At 40.0% G+C, this 19,135-nt stretch overlaps 1 protein-coding gene across 2 annotated transcripts; it reads right to left on the bottom strand.

Moving 5' to 3' along the window:
- Positions 1-444: 444 nt before the first annotated feature.
- LOC115217927 lies at positions 445-13,997 on the bottom strand. 2 transcript variants are annotated; one of them, XM_036504394.1, is made up of 5 exons: positions 12,920-13,997; positions 12,481-12,889; positions 5,545-5,659; positions 4,326-4,471; positions 445-1,382 (listed from the first exon to the last, which is right to left on the bottom strand). In XM_036504394.1, the coding sequence occupies exons 1-5, from the start codon at positions 13,080-13,082 to the stop codon at positions 1,157-1,159; spliced, it is 1,059 nt and encodes a 352-aa protein (XP_036360287.1). In that variant the 5' UTR covers positions 13,083-13,997; the 3' UTR covers positions 445-1,156. The 2 variants fall into 2 exon arrangements, with proteins under 2 accessions (XP_036360287.1, XP_029643508.1); XM_029787648.2 differs by having other exon boundaries at positions 12,481-13,992.
- Positions 13,998-19,135: the final 5,138 nt, after the last annotated feature.

Genomic DNA, 19,135 nt, shown 5'->3' with positions numbered 1-19,135 from the left:
CGTACTCGCGCTAGCTAGTCGTGACTAGTCGATTCTACGACTACCTAGCAAAGTAAATAAAACACAAAGTAAGAATCGACTAGACACGACTAGCTAGCGCGGATGCGTTAGTGCGCGCACCGGGACCACTCTTGTTAAGTAGTACTCACAGACATACATATATATGTATGTATGTATGTTTGTTTGTTTATTTTTTGCTGTAGTTTCAGCTGATAGCTGGGGCCATGCTGATGCACCGCCGTTATATGTAAACACTTAAAAACATCTGCATTTCTAATAGGATGGATAAAAAGCAAACACAGGCACATACTTTGTCACAATTTTTTCACTCATACACTATCTTACATATACATAGTCTTTCTCTCCCACTCTCTTTCTTTCTCTCTCTCGCTTTCACACACGCGTGCGGACACTAACATGAAAGCATATTGCAAGGGAAATAACTCCATGCTTAACCAGAATTTTTACTTGACACTTTCATAGGTATACCTCAAGGTATCCTCTTGAATGTACCTTAAGAAATCACATTGACAACTGCGAGAATGAACTGAAGCTTGATGAATTCCTCAACATATTGTTGTTGTTTTTTCTGATGTTATTAAAATAAAATCAGAAGCCAAAAGTAAGCAAGTTCGGCACACTTTATATTGTCATTTTGAACATCTAAAAAGTGGAATGTTGTTGATGACCATCAGAAATAAGAGCAAAGGTCTACTGTTGTATAATATTATAATAAACCATTGGAATGTTACATGGCTGACACACAAATCTTATTATTAAAGCTGTAATCAGTGTATAATATATCAGGGGTGATTTCAACCAGGGATAAAACACTGGTAGTCAAAATAAATCATGCAGAATTAAAACAGGAGATAATGCTGCAAATATGAATTATATAAAAATTATAAAGGAGACAAAACTCTGAGGGTCCCATTATTTTCCAAACACCTCGAGAATCAAAGTACTCCAGTGAAAACTCATGAACACAGTTTTGCATTATACTTGAAGTTGGCAAAAATAATTGGGTCCTAAAATATTTCCATATACTAGAATTTTCACAAAGAATTCAGACAAGAAATTTTTCCAATTTAATGAAATTCTAGAATTTACTCTGTGAATCAGTTCTTTCAGTGCAACAGCTAAAGTGAAAGAATCATCAAGAACTACAGGGTGCCAACTGAATTTTGCAACAATTTTGGTTAGGGTAAGTGGAGGGAGAAGACAGAACATTGTCCATTTCTGTGTCTGTGCTATATTGTAAACCTTTCTTCTTCATATTCCTCAGATGATACAAGAAACCCAGTTTAGCCCAAAGTCCATGGCACATTGATATTAAACGTCCATCTTGGATCATGTGGTTTTTGGCAAATGAAAACTGCTTTCTGAAAAATGGAAAGTTTAAAATAAAGCAAAGATTAAAATATTGTTGACAATATTTCATGTAAGACATATAATTAATATCATATCATATATATGATATATATGCAGTATAATATAGAGTCAGAACATAATAATAAGTAGACAGTAATTCACACGCAGTATAATATACACAGAACACACCATAGGCATATAAAATATACACTTAGTACACACACATACATATATATACCCATATACCATCATCCTTCTTCCATGTTGGCATGGGTTGGACAGTTTGAGAGGAGCTGGCAAGCCAGAGACCTGCATCAGGTTCCATTGTTTGCTAGGCATGGTTTCTACAGCTAGATACCATTTTCTAATGCCAACCACTTTACAGAGTATGCTGGGTGCATTTTATGTGGCACCAGCACTGGTCCTTTTTATGAGGCACCAATAACACTGGGGTGACCAAGTAACAAGCAAAATGAAGACCTCTCAGCTGGGTGAGAGATTGGAACCGAGAAAGATAGTTTTGTGCCATTTGAAAGGTTAAAATATGATAGAGGGATAAAGATAGATGTCTTACTATACAGGGGATACTCAGCTACTCCAGCAGGAAAGGAAATGAGAGGAAGAAGAAACAGAAGTCAGAGAGAAAGATAAAGAGAGAGAATGAAAGAGAAGGCGGCAAGCTGGCAGAAATGTTAGCACTCCAGGCAAAATGCTTAGTGGTATTTCGTGTCTTTATGTTCTGAGTTCAAATTCCACCATGGTCGACTTTGTGTTTCATCCTTTCGGGGTCGATAAATTAAGTACCAGTTGCATACTGAGGTCGATTTAATTGACTGGCTCCCTCCCCCACAAATTTTGGGCCTTGTGCCTAGAATAGAAAAGAATATTTCTATAAAGGAAGGTGGTGAGCTGGCAGAAACACTAGCTTGCTGGGCGAAATGCTTAGAGGTATTTCGATCGTCTTTACATTCTGAATTCAAATTCTGCTGAGGTCGACTTTACCTTTCATCCTTTCGGGGTCGATAAATTAAGTACCAGTTGCATACTGGGGTCGGTCTAATCAACTGGCCCCACTCCCCAAAATTTTGGGCCTTGTGCTTAGAGTAGAAAAGAATGAAAGAGAGAGAGAGAAGTGGTGGAACAGCAAGGGGAGTATAAGTGGTACAGAGAGAACAGAGGGAGATATTCCGTAAGAGTGTAAAGGAAGAGTCTTGGAGATGAGGAAGAAGTGAGAGTAGCAAATGGTAATAAAGGAAATGGGAGAGGCTGGGAGGTGAGTGTAGTAGATATGTGAGGGGAATGGAGAGTGTGCAGGAGGTAGTGCAGAGGTCTGCAACAGGTGGTGATCATGGTTAGTGGGTGTGGGGGATTAGGAAGATGAGTTGTGGAGGGAGTTTTGACATAGGACAGATTATGTATGTATGTATGTCAGGTGGTGAAGCATGGCTATAAAGGACACGCACGCCTGCATGTATAGATGTGGCTTCTCATGGATGTAGCTTCGTGTGGCTTTTCATGCACAGCAAATCGCCAGAAATTTTGGTACCTTGTCATCTCCTCTGTGAGACTCAACATCTGATGATCATTTCTCATCAGTTTATCACCCATCTTCTTGGGTCTACTTTTTCCACAGTAGATCAGCACTTCTTTATGCAGCTGTCCTTGCTCATACTTATCACATGACCATACCAGTGCAGTCTTCTCTCCTGCACACAATATCTGATGCCTCTTACAGCCAGTTTTTCTCTTAAATCATTTACACTTTGCCATATGTGCACACTGACATTACCCAACAAAACATGCTGGCTTTAGTTCTTTCAAGCTTCTGCATGTCCTCTCTGCAAGTACAATCCATGCTTCACTGTGATATAGCACAACTGTCTTAACACAGGCTCATGCAATCTACCTTTCACTCTGAGGGAGAGGTCCTTCATTACCAACAATTGTAGTAGCTTTTTAAACTTTTCCCAGCCCATTTTTATTCTAGCAACTACACTTTCAGAGCATTCTCCACAGCTAACTTCATTGCCTAGGTAACAGAAGCTATCTACTACTTCTAAGGATCCCCTGCCCAGGCATTTGAGAATGTCTATTTTCTGTAGATTCTTAGTGTTTATTATACCATTACATCTTCCACATAGAAACTTTCTGTGGTAACCTTCCTGGGATTCCACAGCATCTCTTATGTGTCCAAAACTTGCACTGGGAACACAGTATGGAGTTCCTACCTACACCTTTTCTACATGTCAAGCAGAGGCCATATCCCTGAAGGAATTGGTGATTTGTCTGCTTTGGACTTTGGTCTTTGCTAAATTAACTCAAAAGCCCTTTGATTCTAGACCTTGTTTCCACACCTAAAATTTCTTCTCTAATTCTAGTAGATATTCAGCTATAAGAACAAAGTCATCAGCATAGAGGAGCTCATATGGAGAACCAGTCTTAAATTCCTTTGTTATAGCCTGAAAGACTGTGATAAACAAGAGGCAGATGAGAACCAATCTTTGATGAAGTGACTTAGATATAACGTTCTGAGGTGAAGGTGACCCAGTACAAACCCTTAAAAGGCTAAAAATCGTTCAGTTACTGAGCATCCCACATTTGATACATCATACTTTATTATATTGTCATTCATGAGGCAATGACCAAGACCTTTGGCATTAAGCCATGCTTGAGAAGACCCATCAAGCCAAGCAAAATCGCAGTCTTGGTAGATACCAGAGTCACACAAATTGGCACCCATGCCAATAGCACATAAACATACCACAGTCACACAAATGGCATCTGTACCAATGGCACATAAAAGCACCCATTACACTCTTGGAGTGGTTGGACATCCAACCACAGAAAACCCTGCCAAATCAGAATGGAGCATGGCACAGCCTTCCAGCGTGCCAGCCCAGTCAAACCATCCAACAAGTGGACAACAGAAAACTCTGATAAGTGTCTGATGTTACCTGATTATGGCACGTGAACAATGAAGATAGCCCCGTTGCATAAGACTGAGTGCAATGTAGAGATAGCAGCGGGAAACACTCAGTGGATCGGTAGATTTCAATGCAATTTGCAGTTGTTTTACAGCAATGTTGAAAGCTTCCAAAGACTGTTGAGAAGACAAAATCAGAGTTACACTTAATTAGAAATAAGATTATTAAATAATTATTTCCAAAGAAGAAATAACAATGAAGTGAAATTACAAGAATAAGACTCTAAACAATAATATAATAATACTAATAAGTTTTTGAAAAGTAGAAAATATAATTTGATTTTGAAACATTAGAATTAAAGAAATTTAACCTTTTAGCATTTAAACTGGCCACATCAAGCCTAAATATTCAACCTGTTTTGTGTTCAAATCAGCTACATCTAGCCTTTTGCACCTATCCTACAATGTCATTCAAAAATATACAATCACATCATTGAAATCTTGAAGCTACAAGATAACGCATGATTAGATCAAAACAAATTCATCATCATTTACCATCTGCTTTCTATGCTGGCATGGGTTAGACGGTTTGACTGAAACTGGTAAGCTAGAGGGCTAGACCAGGTTCCAATTTGATTTAGCATGGTTTCTTTCTTAACACCAACTACGCCATGAGTGTAATGGGTGCTTTTTATGTACCACCAGCATGGGTTCCAATTGCAGAATAGATAAACATTACATTTAACAGAATAATTTGAATGCTAAAGAGTTAAATGATGCCATGAGCCAGTCTACAAAATAATAACATGTCTAAAACTACATTACTGCATTCTTTAAAATATCTGTATTTTAAATATTCTCTAAAATAAAATTCTGTTGTGTCTGGGGAGAGTCATTTTCTTTTTGTGCCTTATAATGTAACACACTCACAGGTAAAATTTCCACTTATTTTTAATTTTTATTTTCCTAAAATGTTCGTTGCGTCTTGCAGTGTGTTACATTATAAGACACAAAAAGAAAATGACTCTCCCCAGACACAACAGATTATGCTTCAAAACACAAACTCATATAAAGAATCTTGCAAACCAAATCCAAAGACGAAATAAAATAAAATTGTTATTTAAAATAGGTCTTGTGCCAAAGTACATGTCACTTTTGTATATGAAGATGTATATCAGATTAATTAATTCACATTATAAATTTAAATATCATTAACATATTTGAAATCTAAGTTAAAATCAAATGCATACATGATTTTCATAATACTCTCCTAAGGCAGAATATCCACCCCCAAGAGTAGATAATATGGCCATTGCTTCATCCATTCTCAGCTTCATCTCAACCAAATGCTGCATCTTACAATACCTAAAGGAGTAAGAAGTAAAAAATTACAAATAATCATGGTACACATCATTATCATCATTTTAACATCCACTTTTTCAAATCACACCATTTCTTCCCACATCTTCCTTGATTTTTCTTCCACCATGAACATTGCACTTTTCAACTTGGCATTTATCATTTAGATCCACAACTACATGGATCCAGATCCAATCTCACAATGCAGTGCTTTGAATGTCTTCTACTATAGCCTTAGGTTGACCAAAAGCTCGGAAGTGAAGTCTGGTAAATGAGAAACAGTATACAAGATTGTTCTATCTCTCTACTCATGCATATATACAAGGGGATGCTGAGAAGTTCCTGACTTTAAGGGTATCGTGAAAGGTTTGGTTGGGGGCCTAATGTTCCAAGTTCTTTTGAAGGAGTGAGAAAAACTGAAGGACCACTGCAATAAGTATGTGAATCTGAGGGGATATGTTGAATAAAATCATAATTAACTGATCCTCCAGTGTTTTCTTTTACCCAAAGCCAGGCACTTTTCAGTACCCTTCATACTAAAGAATATAAAGAATATACTAGTAATATTTTAGGTTACTTATGTTTCTCTTGTAACTAACCATATTCTTAGAGGCACTTCAGCTTAAATGTACAATTGTTTGGCATGGAGTTAGGGACCAAATTTGTAGTTGCCAAAAATTAGTTGTCATACACATACAGATGACTTTATATACATATACATATATATATATATATATATCATCATCATCATCATCATCATCGTTTAACGTCCGTTCTCCATGCTAGCATGGGTTGGACGGTTCGACCGGGGATCTGGGAAGCCAGAAGGCTGCACCAGGCTCCAGTCTTATCTGGCAGTGTTTCTACAGCTGGATGCCCAAATATATAATCGCTTGTATTAAATATATAAATACTTTAATAGTATTAATACTTTGATACAATAGAGCACTCAATATAAATTCGGTATATAATATTCTCATTGAATATATTTAACTAAAGATTTATATACATACATACACACACACACACACATATATATATATATATATACCTATTGAGTCAAGTACATCAACATCAAAATAAAAATCAAATGGAATTTGTAGTTGTGATACCTGTGCCGGTGGCACGTAAAAAGCACCATCCGGATGTGGCTGATACCAGCACCGCCTTGACTGGCTTCCGTGCCAGTGGCATGTAAAAAGCACCAACCGATCATGGCTGTTGCCAGCCTGCCCTGGCCCCTGTGCCGGTGGCACATAAAAAGTACCCACTACACTCATAGAATGGTTGGTGTTAGGAAGGGCATCCAGCTATAGAAACACTGCCAGATCAGATTGGAGTCTGGTGCAGCCTCCTGGCTTCCCAGACCCCGGTCGAACCATCCAACCCATGCTAGCATGGAAAATGGGCATTAAACGATGATGATGATATATATATACACGACCTATGGAAGTATGCTGTGCGTGAGAAGACCCAGCAAGACTAGTGAGACCATAACCCGTGGCCTCTACCTGGTATGTAGCCAGTCGACTTATACATACCTTTCCTTCTTGGGACACAAAACTCCACTTGTGAAGACCCGTTGAGGCAAGTGAAAATCAAAATCAAATCAGATATCAGAAAGCAGAACCAAAATCGAAGTCGATCAACATCAATGGAAATTGCGGCTGTGATACCAGTGCCGGTGACAAGTAAGCGAACCATCCGATTGTGGCCGTTACCAGCGCTGCCCCGACTAGCCTCTGTGCTGATGACACGTAAAAAGCACCATCCGTTCGTGGCCGTTGCCAGCCTCGCCTGGCGCCCATGCCGGTGGCACGTAAAAAGCACCATCCGTTCGTGGCCGTTGCCAGTGCCGCCCCGACTGGCCTCCGTGCCGGTAGCACGTAAAAGCACCATCCGTTCGTGTCCGTTGCCAGCCTCGCCTGGCCCCCGTGCCGGTGGCACGTAAAAGCACCATCCGTTCGTGGCCGTTGCCAGCCTCGCCTGGCCCCCGTGCCGGTGGCACATAAAAGCACCATCCATTCGTGGCTGTTTGCCAGCTCCGTCTGGCACCTGTGCGAGTGGCACGTAAAAAGCACCCACTACACTCACGGAGTGGTTGGCGTTAGGAAGGGCATCCAGCCGTAGAAACACTGCCAGATCAGACTGGGCCTGATGCAGCCTTCTGGCTTCACAGACCCCAGTTGAATCATCCAACCCATGCTAGCATGGAAAACGGACGCTAAATGATGATGATGATGATGATACACACACTGCAATGTTTATCAATGTGTGCTGTAGAAATAAAACTGAATGTAAGTGTATATGCATGTATGTATGGAAATACAGTATTAGCAATGTAAGGTAATTCAATACATTGCATGTCTGTGAACATTGTGTGACATACGTCTCTAAAGAAACCTAATTCAATGAAGGGGCGTAACTCAATATGGTGAGCCATTGATAAAATAGTACAAGACCCAGTAATGGGGAGTGGTTGATATTATTGACTAAAACTTTTGCAGATAGTGTTCCAATATAGCAGAAGTCCTTTAACTGAAATCAGAAAACTAAAGAATATACTAGTAATATTCTTGGTGACTTATGTTCCAGTTGTGACTAAAAACATTCTTAGAGGTACTTCAGCTTAAAAGTACAATTGCTTGGCTTGGAATTAAGGACCATATTCCTAGTTGCCAAAAATTAGCTGTCACATTATCAGTGGCTGGAAACTAACTACTATATTCATAGTAGCTAGAAACTACCATTGTTCTACAGACTGGGAACTACCTTTCTCTTAGTGGTAGGAATTTATCATATTCTAAGTGATTGAGAATACCATGATATTCCTAGTATCTCATCATCATCATTTAACATCCGTGTTCCATGCTAGCATGGGTGGGATGGTACCACAAAAGCCAGCCAGGCTGAAGCCTGCACCAGACTTTTTCCTGCTGTATGTCTGTCCATTGCTATGCACTCGGCTTTCTGGGTCCTACTGGCTCTTCTGGTGGGAGTTGTAGATAATTTTTGCTACCTAGGTGACCTGTTTAGCAGTGGAGGAGATTGTACACAAAGTGTAATTGCTAGAATTAGAATAAGGTAGAAAAAGTCCAGAAGCTTTTACCTCTGTTGGCAACCAAAGCACTCTCTCTCTCTCTCTTCGAGTGAAGGTAAGATTGTATGATGCATGTGTATGAACTGCAATGCTGCAGAGTAATGAGATGTGGGCTCTGATTGCAGAGGACATGCAAAGGCTAGAGAGGAACAAAGCTGGTATGCTCCATTGGATGTGCGATGTCAGTGTGCATAAGCAACAGAGCATTGATGCATTGAGAGAGAAGTTGGGCATAAGGGGAATTAGATGCAGCATGCAAGAGAGAAGACTGCACTTGTTTGGCCATGTGATGCAGGTGGATGAGGACAGTTGCATAAAGACGTGCCAATCATTTAAAGTGGAAGGAAGTTATGGAAGTGGGAGACCCAGGAAGACATGGGATGAAGTATTGAAGGCCAATCTCAAAATATTGAATCTTACAAAGGAGATGACAGAGGACTGAGATATGTAGCACATTACTGTACTGGAGAAGACCAGTGCACCACAACAGAACTGAGGTCCTAAAACCAAGGTGTTACACAAAAAGTACTGGTGATGGTGCCACATTAAAAAGTATCCAGTACACTTTGTGGAGCAGTTAGTGTTAGGAAGGGCATCCAGCCATAGAAACCATACCAAAACAGACAATGGAGGCTGGTGTGACCCCTAGCCTTACCAGTTCCTATCAAGCCATCCAACCATGCCGACATAGAAAATGGATGTTAAATGATGATGATGATGACGATGAATGATTGTTCTGTAAACTTTCTCAGACATTCACTCACCTCTGGCAGATGAAAAATAAACTTAGTCAACTATGTTAATGTGCCTGCAATCAGTGGCTAGTTGTAAAGCAGGATGAGCAAAATTATAGTGTTTAATAGGTCTTCTCTGTTTATAAAACGTCCAAAATATTTTACATGGCATGTAAAAACACCATCCGAATGTGGCCGATGCCAGCGCCGCCTTGACTAGCTTCCGTGCCGGTGGCACGTAAAAAGCACCAACTGATCATGGTCGTTGCCAGCCTCCCTTGGCTCCTGTGCTGATGGCATGTAAAAAGCACCCACTACACTCACGGAGTGGTTGGCGTTAGGAAGGGAATCCAGCTGTAGAAACACTGCCAGATCAGACTGGAGCCTGTTGCAGCCTCCTGGCTTCCCAGACCCTGGTCAAACCGTCCAACCCATACTAGCATGGAAAACGGATGTTAAACGATGATGATGATGATGATGAAGTACACAACTGAGTTTTCTTACTTTCCCCCTCTCAGTTGAGGGATCTTGTTTTGCAGGTACTTGATAAACTCACCAACACTGGGACCACAAAAACAGCACCTGTGAAATGGCTGGTGTTAGGAAAGGAATCCAGCTGTGAAAGCTATGCCAAAGCAAGCACTGGAGCACAGGACAGCCCTCTGACCCATCAATTCATATCAAACCATCTAACCCATGCCAGCATGGGAAAAGGGACATTATATAATGATGTCACTCCATCATTTAAAACAGCTTGTTGGCATTTGCAATGTTCTTTCTTTGCGATCACCACTGCACTTTTTGCATATCTGCTACCTTTGTTTTTAAAACATTTGAGATTACTGACACACTTATTAACAGGTGTAGTGTTACCACTACATGGATTTCTGTGGCATTACCACTGCTCTGATCTCCACAGGTCTTCATACAATGGCTACAGCTTTAACCAGGTAAAGATGAGTTTGCATATTAAAGAAATATCCTAGAGACCAAGGGTGAATGTATCACTCAAATCATTAAACTTACATACGTGTTTGCTTTTTTTGTTTTTTTCGTTTTGTCAAATATTCAATATTTGTACCATTTTGTTTGGTAGTGAGGAACCAGTCTTTAGAATTAAAGTGATTAATTCTAGGTGCATAGAAAGTGTCAAGTTTTCTTTGCTATCTATATTTACATATTTATCCTAAGGACTTCCTTATATATGAAATAGACAATAGCTTTACTTCTTTCAGTAGTAGTAGTAGTAGTAGTAGCAGCAGCAGCACAATATCAGCTGGCTCATCCTTCTGAACAGTTACCAAAAATTGTGTAAGATCCTTTCTCAAGAGATGCCACTTGTTAGCACTAGTAAATGAGATAGGAACTGATATTCGGATACTTATTAATATTTGTTAGACTACAGTCAATTATTTCAAGAAGAGTCCCTTAGCTATGCACTAATCAACCATGAACACATGTGATACAAGTTAATAAAGCTAGTATTCTGATGTGGTTAAAATTTCTGACACCATGTTACAGCTGTGTATTGCAGTTCACAAACGGTATCTTAGCAACATATAACAATTCTGAAGATGGAAACAGTAAACGTTTTATTCAACTCTGTGCATATGTGTTTGGGGTTATAAAACATAAGGGAAGACAACTCCCATTACAGTATTACCTGCAGAGGAAAGAACAGAATTAGAAGTGACAACTAAGAGATTATTAATGTACAAGAAGAGTCTAGAGAGGAACATGCTAAACCTTAAGGTCCACCAGAATTAACAGAATATGTGTCAGGGTTTAAGTTCAAATCAAGTAGTCTAACAGGAAACTTTCTTTACAGGAGTACAACTTACAGGGCCATCATGGTTCAGGAACAACAGGCAAAGGGATTCTTACAAAGTTGTAGAGATTCTTTTGGTAAAAGACCAAGAGGCCTGACTGCAATTGGGGACGCTGGGGAGCTTACTGTCTGAAGCTTGCATGAAGGTATTTTTTACTAATGGATAGTCATCTCACGGAAGTTGTGGTAGTGGATGAAAGCCATCCAGTTGCTGGAAATGAATGAATTTTGCCAGGTGTTATAAACCATGTTCTTCTCCAACAATGCTTTATGCCAATGTATGTGGACCACTTGTGAATTAGGATTAGGCTTTGATTGTTCGAGAAATGTGAAGCAAAGGGAAATTTCAATGCTTAACTGATTAACTGTCTCAAATTAATCTGGAGTACATTTGGGATAGTTAATGGAAAACTAGTGGTGCTCCCGACCATTAAGTTAATGTGAAATGCTTTACAATCCGATAGCTGTTATGTGATTGATAGACATGTCGTAAGCAGTGATGATTATACCACTGTCTGTCTGATGATCCGATAGGTGCGGAGTTGTTGATAGTTTTTGCAGAGGCTGGGTTTAAGAGGGGCAAAAAAATAAAAGGTGTTTGGTGACTGTGTGGTGGTCAGATATAGATGTAGGTGTTGTGAGTAGATGAAGGGTTCTTGCATTGTCTTGGCATCACACTAACCTTTTGAAGGCACATACACAGCACACAGACGTGCACAAGCACAGATAGTAGTGATACCAAGTTAGGTTAACAGTTACAAATCACTAATAAAGTACATTAGGACAGAAAGAGAGAGATTAAAATGGACTGTAGAAATGAAAGTTCAATAATATAGCAAAGAAAAAATAGATAGAAAGACAGATAAAGGAGACAGACAAGAAAGAGAGAACTGACAGGTAAGTAGAGAGAGAGAGAGAGTTGCCAGACAGATATGTAAAAAGAGAAAGACAATTGACACAATAAATAAATAGGAAAAGAGAGAGGGGGAGTAGATAAACGTTAAGGAAAACAACAAGGGTAATAGAGGTGAAACAGTAGCGAACCTTAAAAAGTATGTTTATAGTTGAAATTAGTTTAATAATTCGAGCCTAAAGTAGGCTGGGGTTTGTTACGGGCATATCCGAGGAGTAGAAACAAATGCTGTTCGCATTCACAAATACTTACCAACTATAATCAATGTATTGTTTAGGATACTGGAGAACAATATCGATAAAATAGGGCACTGTGGTGTGTGATTGGTCAAGGATAATATTTGCAGGACGGTGGCTGAAACCAATATTGGACTGGACGAATTTGATGAACCGCTTCTTGAATTTGGGGGAAAAACGAACTCGATCCATAAGAAGAGAGACGAGATGACTATCAAGTAAGAGGCATGTCTGACGAATGGGATACATCACGGTGGGGACCATGACAGCTGGAGTCTTGGAGATATGATCAACTCCTCCCCTACAACAATCACTGGCATCATCAATACGATCATCATTGTCAAGGGTGAAGGCTGAACATGTTGGTGCTGTCGAGTATAAATGTGGGGACCTGTTAAAAACACACTTTTCTGTACTGTCTGATATTGGAGACTCGGAGGAATTAGCTGCAGATAGAGCAAGGGGATATGTTTGGTTAGGAACTAAATGTAGACTGTTTGTCTGTTTGTTGTATTCCAACTGGGACACATCGAGTTGTGTTGGGTTGTGACCACGGCGGAATAAATAACAGTCAACTAGGAAGTCTTCAGACCGAACACTTATCAAAATTCGCGCCATGCTAACTGGAGAAGGATCAGGTTTATAGGTTTACATACATAGGCTCAGCTTCCTAAGGCTACATACATAGTAATGCATAAACATGTATGTGTATGCGTGTGTATAACAATGTGTTTACATGTACAAACATACCGTATACGTTTCTTTGAGAATAGATCAACAGCCCTAGGGTATGTTACGGATTAAATAGAACATTATTAACGATACTAAATATTTCTTAAGAATAAAAGCCCTTTCCGGATATAACATGGATATCACCATGTGCAATGAACCGGTGACGTAGGTGTGGATGCTGTTATTTATGTATGTGTAAAAAAGTTATGTATACGTATCAATGAAAGAACATTACCAAACCAGATAGACAAGGTAATAACAGTAAGTTATAATATGTATGAGGATATATATATATATATATATATATATATATATATATATATATATATTTATATATACACGGGTTGGTAAATGTAGTATTACGTCATGCTTTGAAAGTCTAGAATGTTCTTCGTTTCAAAATAAATGAGAACTGGTCTCGGTAAAAAAAATTAACAATATAGTATAGTATACAGACAGAGATAATAAGTATAATACGTAACAGCAGAGTCTAACGGAACCAAAGCTTTCTAGAAGTCTAAAAGTACAAATCTTATATAAACCCGATAATCTTGCAGATATTTCGTTTCGGTACACCACTTATTTCAAGAACCATAACTCTACTATGCTATAGAATGATCTCCCTTTTTTTCCTATCCGATGCATCTGGCCAATTACTGTCCTAATCGTAGGTACAGCTGCGGGCCTTAGTGTTTGGGATTGCTCAGCTCGCGATCGTATTGTTATACTGGACCAAGCGTTATGTTGTGTCTTTAAGCAGAGTATTTCATTCCTTGTTGCTGCTGATGAATACCAGCCGAGTAATGGTGTTCTCTTCCTCCAACTGTCACATCCTGGATGTGCCGTCTAGTCAAAGGACAGGAGCGGCAAGATGTCTATGTCAGCTCACGACTAGATAGACACTTGAAACAATAGGCAAAAGTATATGTGTTATCAAGCCATGTTATCATACTCGTTGGTGGACGACAGCTAGCTCTTCATTCTAGCCACACACACACACACACACAGGATCTTTCTACAATAAATCACAACAAATTATAAAGAACTCAAAGCTGTGAACTCCACTATACAGATATCTTACACAATACAACAAAAATATTCACAAAAATACCACCTGAACGTATGAGGACCCTCATCAAGCACGACCTTTCGAACATTGGGCCTTACCGAGGCAATGACTAATGACCGGGACCTTTGGAGATATGCTGTGCTTGAGAAGACCCGACAAGCCAAGTGAGACCATAGCTCATGGCCCATGCCAGTGGGTGTAACCAGACTGTTTATGAATACCCCTCATTCACTGGACAATAAACCTTGCTTGTGAAGACCTGTTGAAGCAAGTGAAATCAAAAGCAAAATTTCTGATGTGGCCAACAACAGTACCGCCTGATTGGCACTTGTGCCAGTGGAACGTTAAAAGCACAGCCGAACGAGAGGTGTAACCGGGCCTGCTTGCGAAGACCTATTGAGGCAAGTGTAAAACCAAAATCGCTGACCTGTCCGATGACAGTACCGCCTGATTGGCACTCGTGCCAATGGGACGTTAAAAGCACATCCGAGCGTGACCGTTGCCAAGGGCCACGGATTGGCTCCCGTGCCGGTGACACGTGAAAAATAACGTTCGAGCGTAGTCGTTGCCAATGCCGCCAGAGTAGCTCCCATGCAGGTAGCACGTAAAAACACCTTTTGAGCGTGAGCGTGGTCGTTGCCAGAACCACCTGACTGGCCCACATGCCGGTGGCACGTAAAAAGCACCCACTACACTCTCGGATTGGTTGGCGTTAGGAAGGGCATCCAGCTGTAGAAACTTTGCCGAACCAGATTGAGTCTGGTGCAGCCTCTGGCTCACCAGTACTCAGCCAAACCATCCAACCCATGCCAGCATGGAAAGCAGACGTTAAACGACGACGACGATCCAGACATGACTGTCTGTCTTTTGTGCCAGTATAGTGTATCCAGGATTGCATTATGTAATGTGTCTTTCTATTTGTAAGATGATAGAATATGATATGTAAGAGCTTTGACTGCTGTTTCTAGCAGGCTCCAATCCAAATGGTTCTTGTCATTACATGTTCAATCATTCCCAATCACCCAAAGACATCACCAATACCCTAGAGTACAATTACAACATCGTCTTAATCCAGACATCTACATCACCATAGAGCACTATACTTTTAAGATAGTAGTGTAATATTTGAGGAAAATTTGGCTGCAATTTTTCGCATGTTATATAGATATCTGATTCTATCTGGACTCCAGTCTCTCCACAACAAACCCTAATAAACTACAAAGTATGCAGAACAGCATGTGCAACATCATAAGTTGTATACAAACTGCATCCACAGACCTGAACAACGAAACAAAGATACTAAAAATAAAAGACCACTTGGATATGCAAGAAGCACATTCTTAATCCCTAAAGTGCCTGCCATTTATATGAAAAACCACAAAGTATCCAGATGCATATACAATAGCCCAAAATATTTCTACAACACCATCCTAAGAAAGTTATCTTTCCCACTTAGCCCAGACTAACACAAACATGCAGAAAATGTTGCAACTTCAATAACATTACTTTTCTTCAACCTGTTCTGGGATGCACACCACCAACAATAATTGTAGAGGAACAATGACTGGCATGTTCTGGCTGAGTGCACCTTCCTTACTTCCACAACCAGAATCTATAGCTATACAAAAATAAGTAAGACAATAGAGAGAGTAGGTGTAAGAGAAATCAGCTGTAATGAACAAAAGAGAAGCCTGCTGGCATGGTCATGTGATGCATATGAAATGGGGGGACATTAGAAGTACCAATCCTTAAATGTGGATGAAACTTGTAGAAGAGGGAGACCTAGGAAAACATAGGAAGAAATAGTGAAGAAGATGAGAAAGGACCAAACTGGCGATTCGCTGTGCTCAAGAAGACTAGTCTAACTCAGTTAAAAAATAAGGGCCCAAATCATATTAATTATGTTTATACCTCAGCACTCAAGTTGTTATTGAGTCTTCCCCACAACTCATCTTTCTAAAACTCATTCCTCCATCACTATTCTAACTATGGCACTATTTACTCATCTGCTCATATGAGAGCAGAACTACACATATTTCAACCCCATTTTGTGCTAACAGCTATCCTTTTCCACTTCCTTTGTCACCTGTCCCGAACTTTCAATATCATACTTTACCACATTTAGCCCCTTTCCTCTGAGCGTCCTCTTATATAGGCCATCAACATATCTTCTACCTTTGTTTGTCTTCACTATATCCACCCCTACATATCTTTGACTTTAATCTCTGTCACTGTGCAATCCTCTCTTTCACAAACACACTTCACATCAGCTCCCTTTTCTCATCTATTTATGGCTTTATTATACTGTTACTCTTCACCTCCTCCTTTTCTACTGTCACATATCACCTCCTCCTTCCTGACCCGTTCCTATTTCCTTCATCTTCTCTCCAAACTGATATTCATCATTAACCACGTCCTCACTGTATTCCCTAACCTCTGTGTCCATCTCTAACCATCTGTCATCCTCCTTTCACTCTCACTAACTTACCTACCCATTCTTCCCTATCTTCTCTCTCAGTTCACCCTTATATTTCATGTTCTTGTATCTTGAAGATATGCCATGACCACATTTCCACCATCCTGTCTCCCTTTCCAGCTAGGGTAGACATGTATTTCTTCTACAGCGAGTCACATGTTTTTCTCCCTCTCGTCATTCTTTAACTTCACAAATTCCATCTCAACCATTTGTATGTCTCTACTCCCACCTCTCTCTCTCCCTCTCTCCATTCCCCTTTCACTCTCATCACAATGCTTAAGTGATGAGAGATTGTAGCCACTACTCTTCCCTCTCCCTCCTATTCACACTAGTCACACTCTTTTGCCATTGACCATCACTCATACCAGCAAACATATAGCAGTTATTACTCTCTAATCACCTTCGTCTCCGGCCTTGCCTTGATGAATGTTTTCACGTCTCACCTGAAAAGAAAGGTAAGACTGAAAAGGAGGTGTCTGTCAGAGTGTCATCATCATCGTTTAACGTCCGTTTTCCATGCTAGCATGGGTCGGACAGTTCGACCGGGGTCTGGGAAGTCAGGAGGCTGTACCAGGCTCCAGTCTGATCTGGCAGTGCTTCTGCAGCTGGATGCCCTTCCTAACGCCAACCACTCCATGAGTGTAGTGGGTGCTTTTTACGTGCCACCGGCGCGGGCGCCAGTCAAGGCGGCACTGGCATCGGCCACGTTCGGATGGCGTTGTTTTTACATGCCATCAGCACAGATGTTCAAAAAAAAAATGACGCGTGTTGCACGGATGCTGGGAGTGAAAAGCCCTGCTTGAGCACGTCGTAAAGACTACCAAAGTGTCGGTTGAGAAGACAGGGCTCGTGGGATCGAAGCATACCTGTTTTTTTAACCCCATATTGTCTTTAATTGGATGTTATTGTATTTTGTGTCCCATTCGTTTTCTTCTCATTGTGTCGTTATAAATTTTTATATCATTCGCTGTACAAGACCCCCAAATCATTGTGTTGTCCCCTCTATGTACGCCCGTATAGGCAATAAAGAAATACTTCTGTCATTACTGTCTGTTATTACTCCATTCTGGCACTGACCCTTCCACACTGTCACCCGAATCACTGTTTCCTCCACTATACTCTTACTTCTTTTTCACTCTCACCTTAATTTATCTTCATACGGTTAAGAGGATCCTTTAGTCTTGTCCTGTCAATAACATGTCAACCTTACTAGTGTTGGTGTCACACTAAATTGTGCCCAATATATTCTGTAAAGCGATTGATAATAGGAAAGGTATTCATCCATAGAAATCGGGCCAAAAACAGAACATACAAGTGAGATGTTGTTTATTCCATCCATCGATGAATGCAGTAATTCAAGAAACTTTTATTAATTAAAATTATTCTTTTATTGATAAGAATAATTATCTAAAACCTATCGGTATGACTAAAACCGGCGAAGTTTCGACTATGCCCTAAAACCTATTAAAAATAGTAGCTAAATCTCCTAGTCACACCCTACATAAAGGAAGAACAAATTGGGTAATACAGTCCTAGATACACAATGCACGAAAACGATGATGATGGCTAAGATGTCTTTGGTTATAGTTTTGTTTATTTAAATCTTAACCAGTGGCTAAACAGCCAACATTTACATGACGACGACGATAGTGATGTGGCAGTGGTGGTGTTGCTGCTGCTAATGAAAATAATGTTGATGACGAGGATAGCGTTGACTTTGATATTTGTCCCACTTTAGAAATCTCTGAAGAGTGACACATTTTACTTTTTTGATCTTACTGTAAACACTGCATCAATAAAGGTTTTTTTAAAAAGTAGGAGTGGCTGTGTGGTAAGTAGCTTGCTTACGAACCACATGGTTCCCTGTTCAGTCCCACTGCGTGGCACCTTGGGCAAGTGTCTTCTACTATAGCCTCGGGCCAACCAAAACATTGAATGGATTTGGTAGACGGAAACTGAAAGAAGCCCATCTTATATATGTGTGTGTGTCTGTGTTTGCCCCCTCAACATCGCTTGACAACCGATGCTGGTGTGTTTACGTCCCCGTAACTTAGCAGTTCGGCAAAAGAAGCCGATAGAATAAGTACTAGGCTTACAAAAAATAAGTCCTGGGGTCGATTTGCTTGACTAAAGGCGGTGCTCCAGCATGGCCAGTCAACTGACTGAAACAACTAAAAAAGTAAAAAAAGAACATCACATAAATATACCACTTGACTAACAAACTGGATTATGGAATAGTCCATTTCTATATAATCTCTTACTATATTTGTTAAATATTTTAACCAATATTTGTTATGGATTTCCTTATTTAATATTAAACTGTTATACATATATTCTTATATAAGATTAATAACCAAACACCTTGAAAAAACCGCCATCAACGTACTAATTCAG

Source organism: Octopus sinensis, linkage group LG1 (genome assembly GCF_006345805.1).
Source record: "Octopus sinensis linkage group LG1, ASM634580v1, whole genome shotgun sequence".
NCBI classification, from domain to species: Eukaryota; Metazoa; Mollusca; class Cephalopoda; order Octopoda; family Octopodidae; genus Octopus; species Octopus sinensis.
This window is presented reverse-complemented; position numbering and strand designations above follow the sequence as displayed.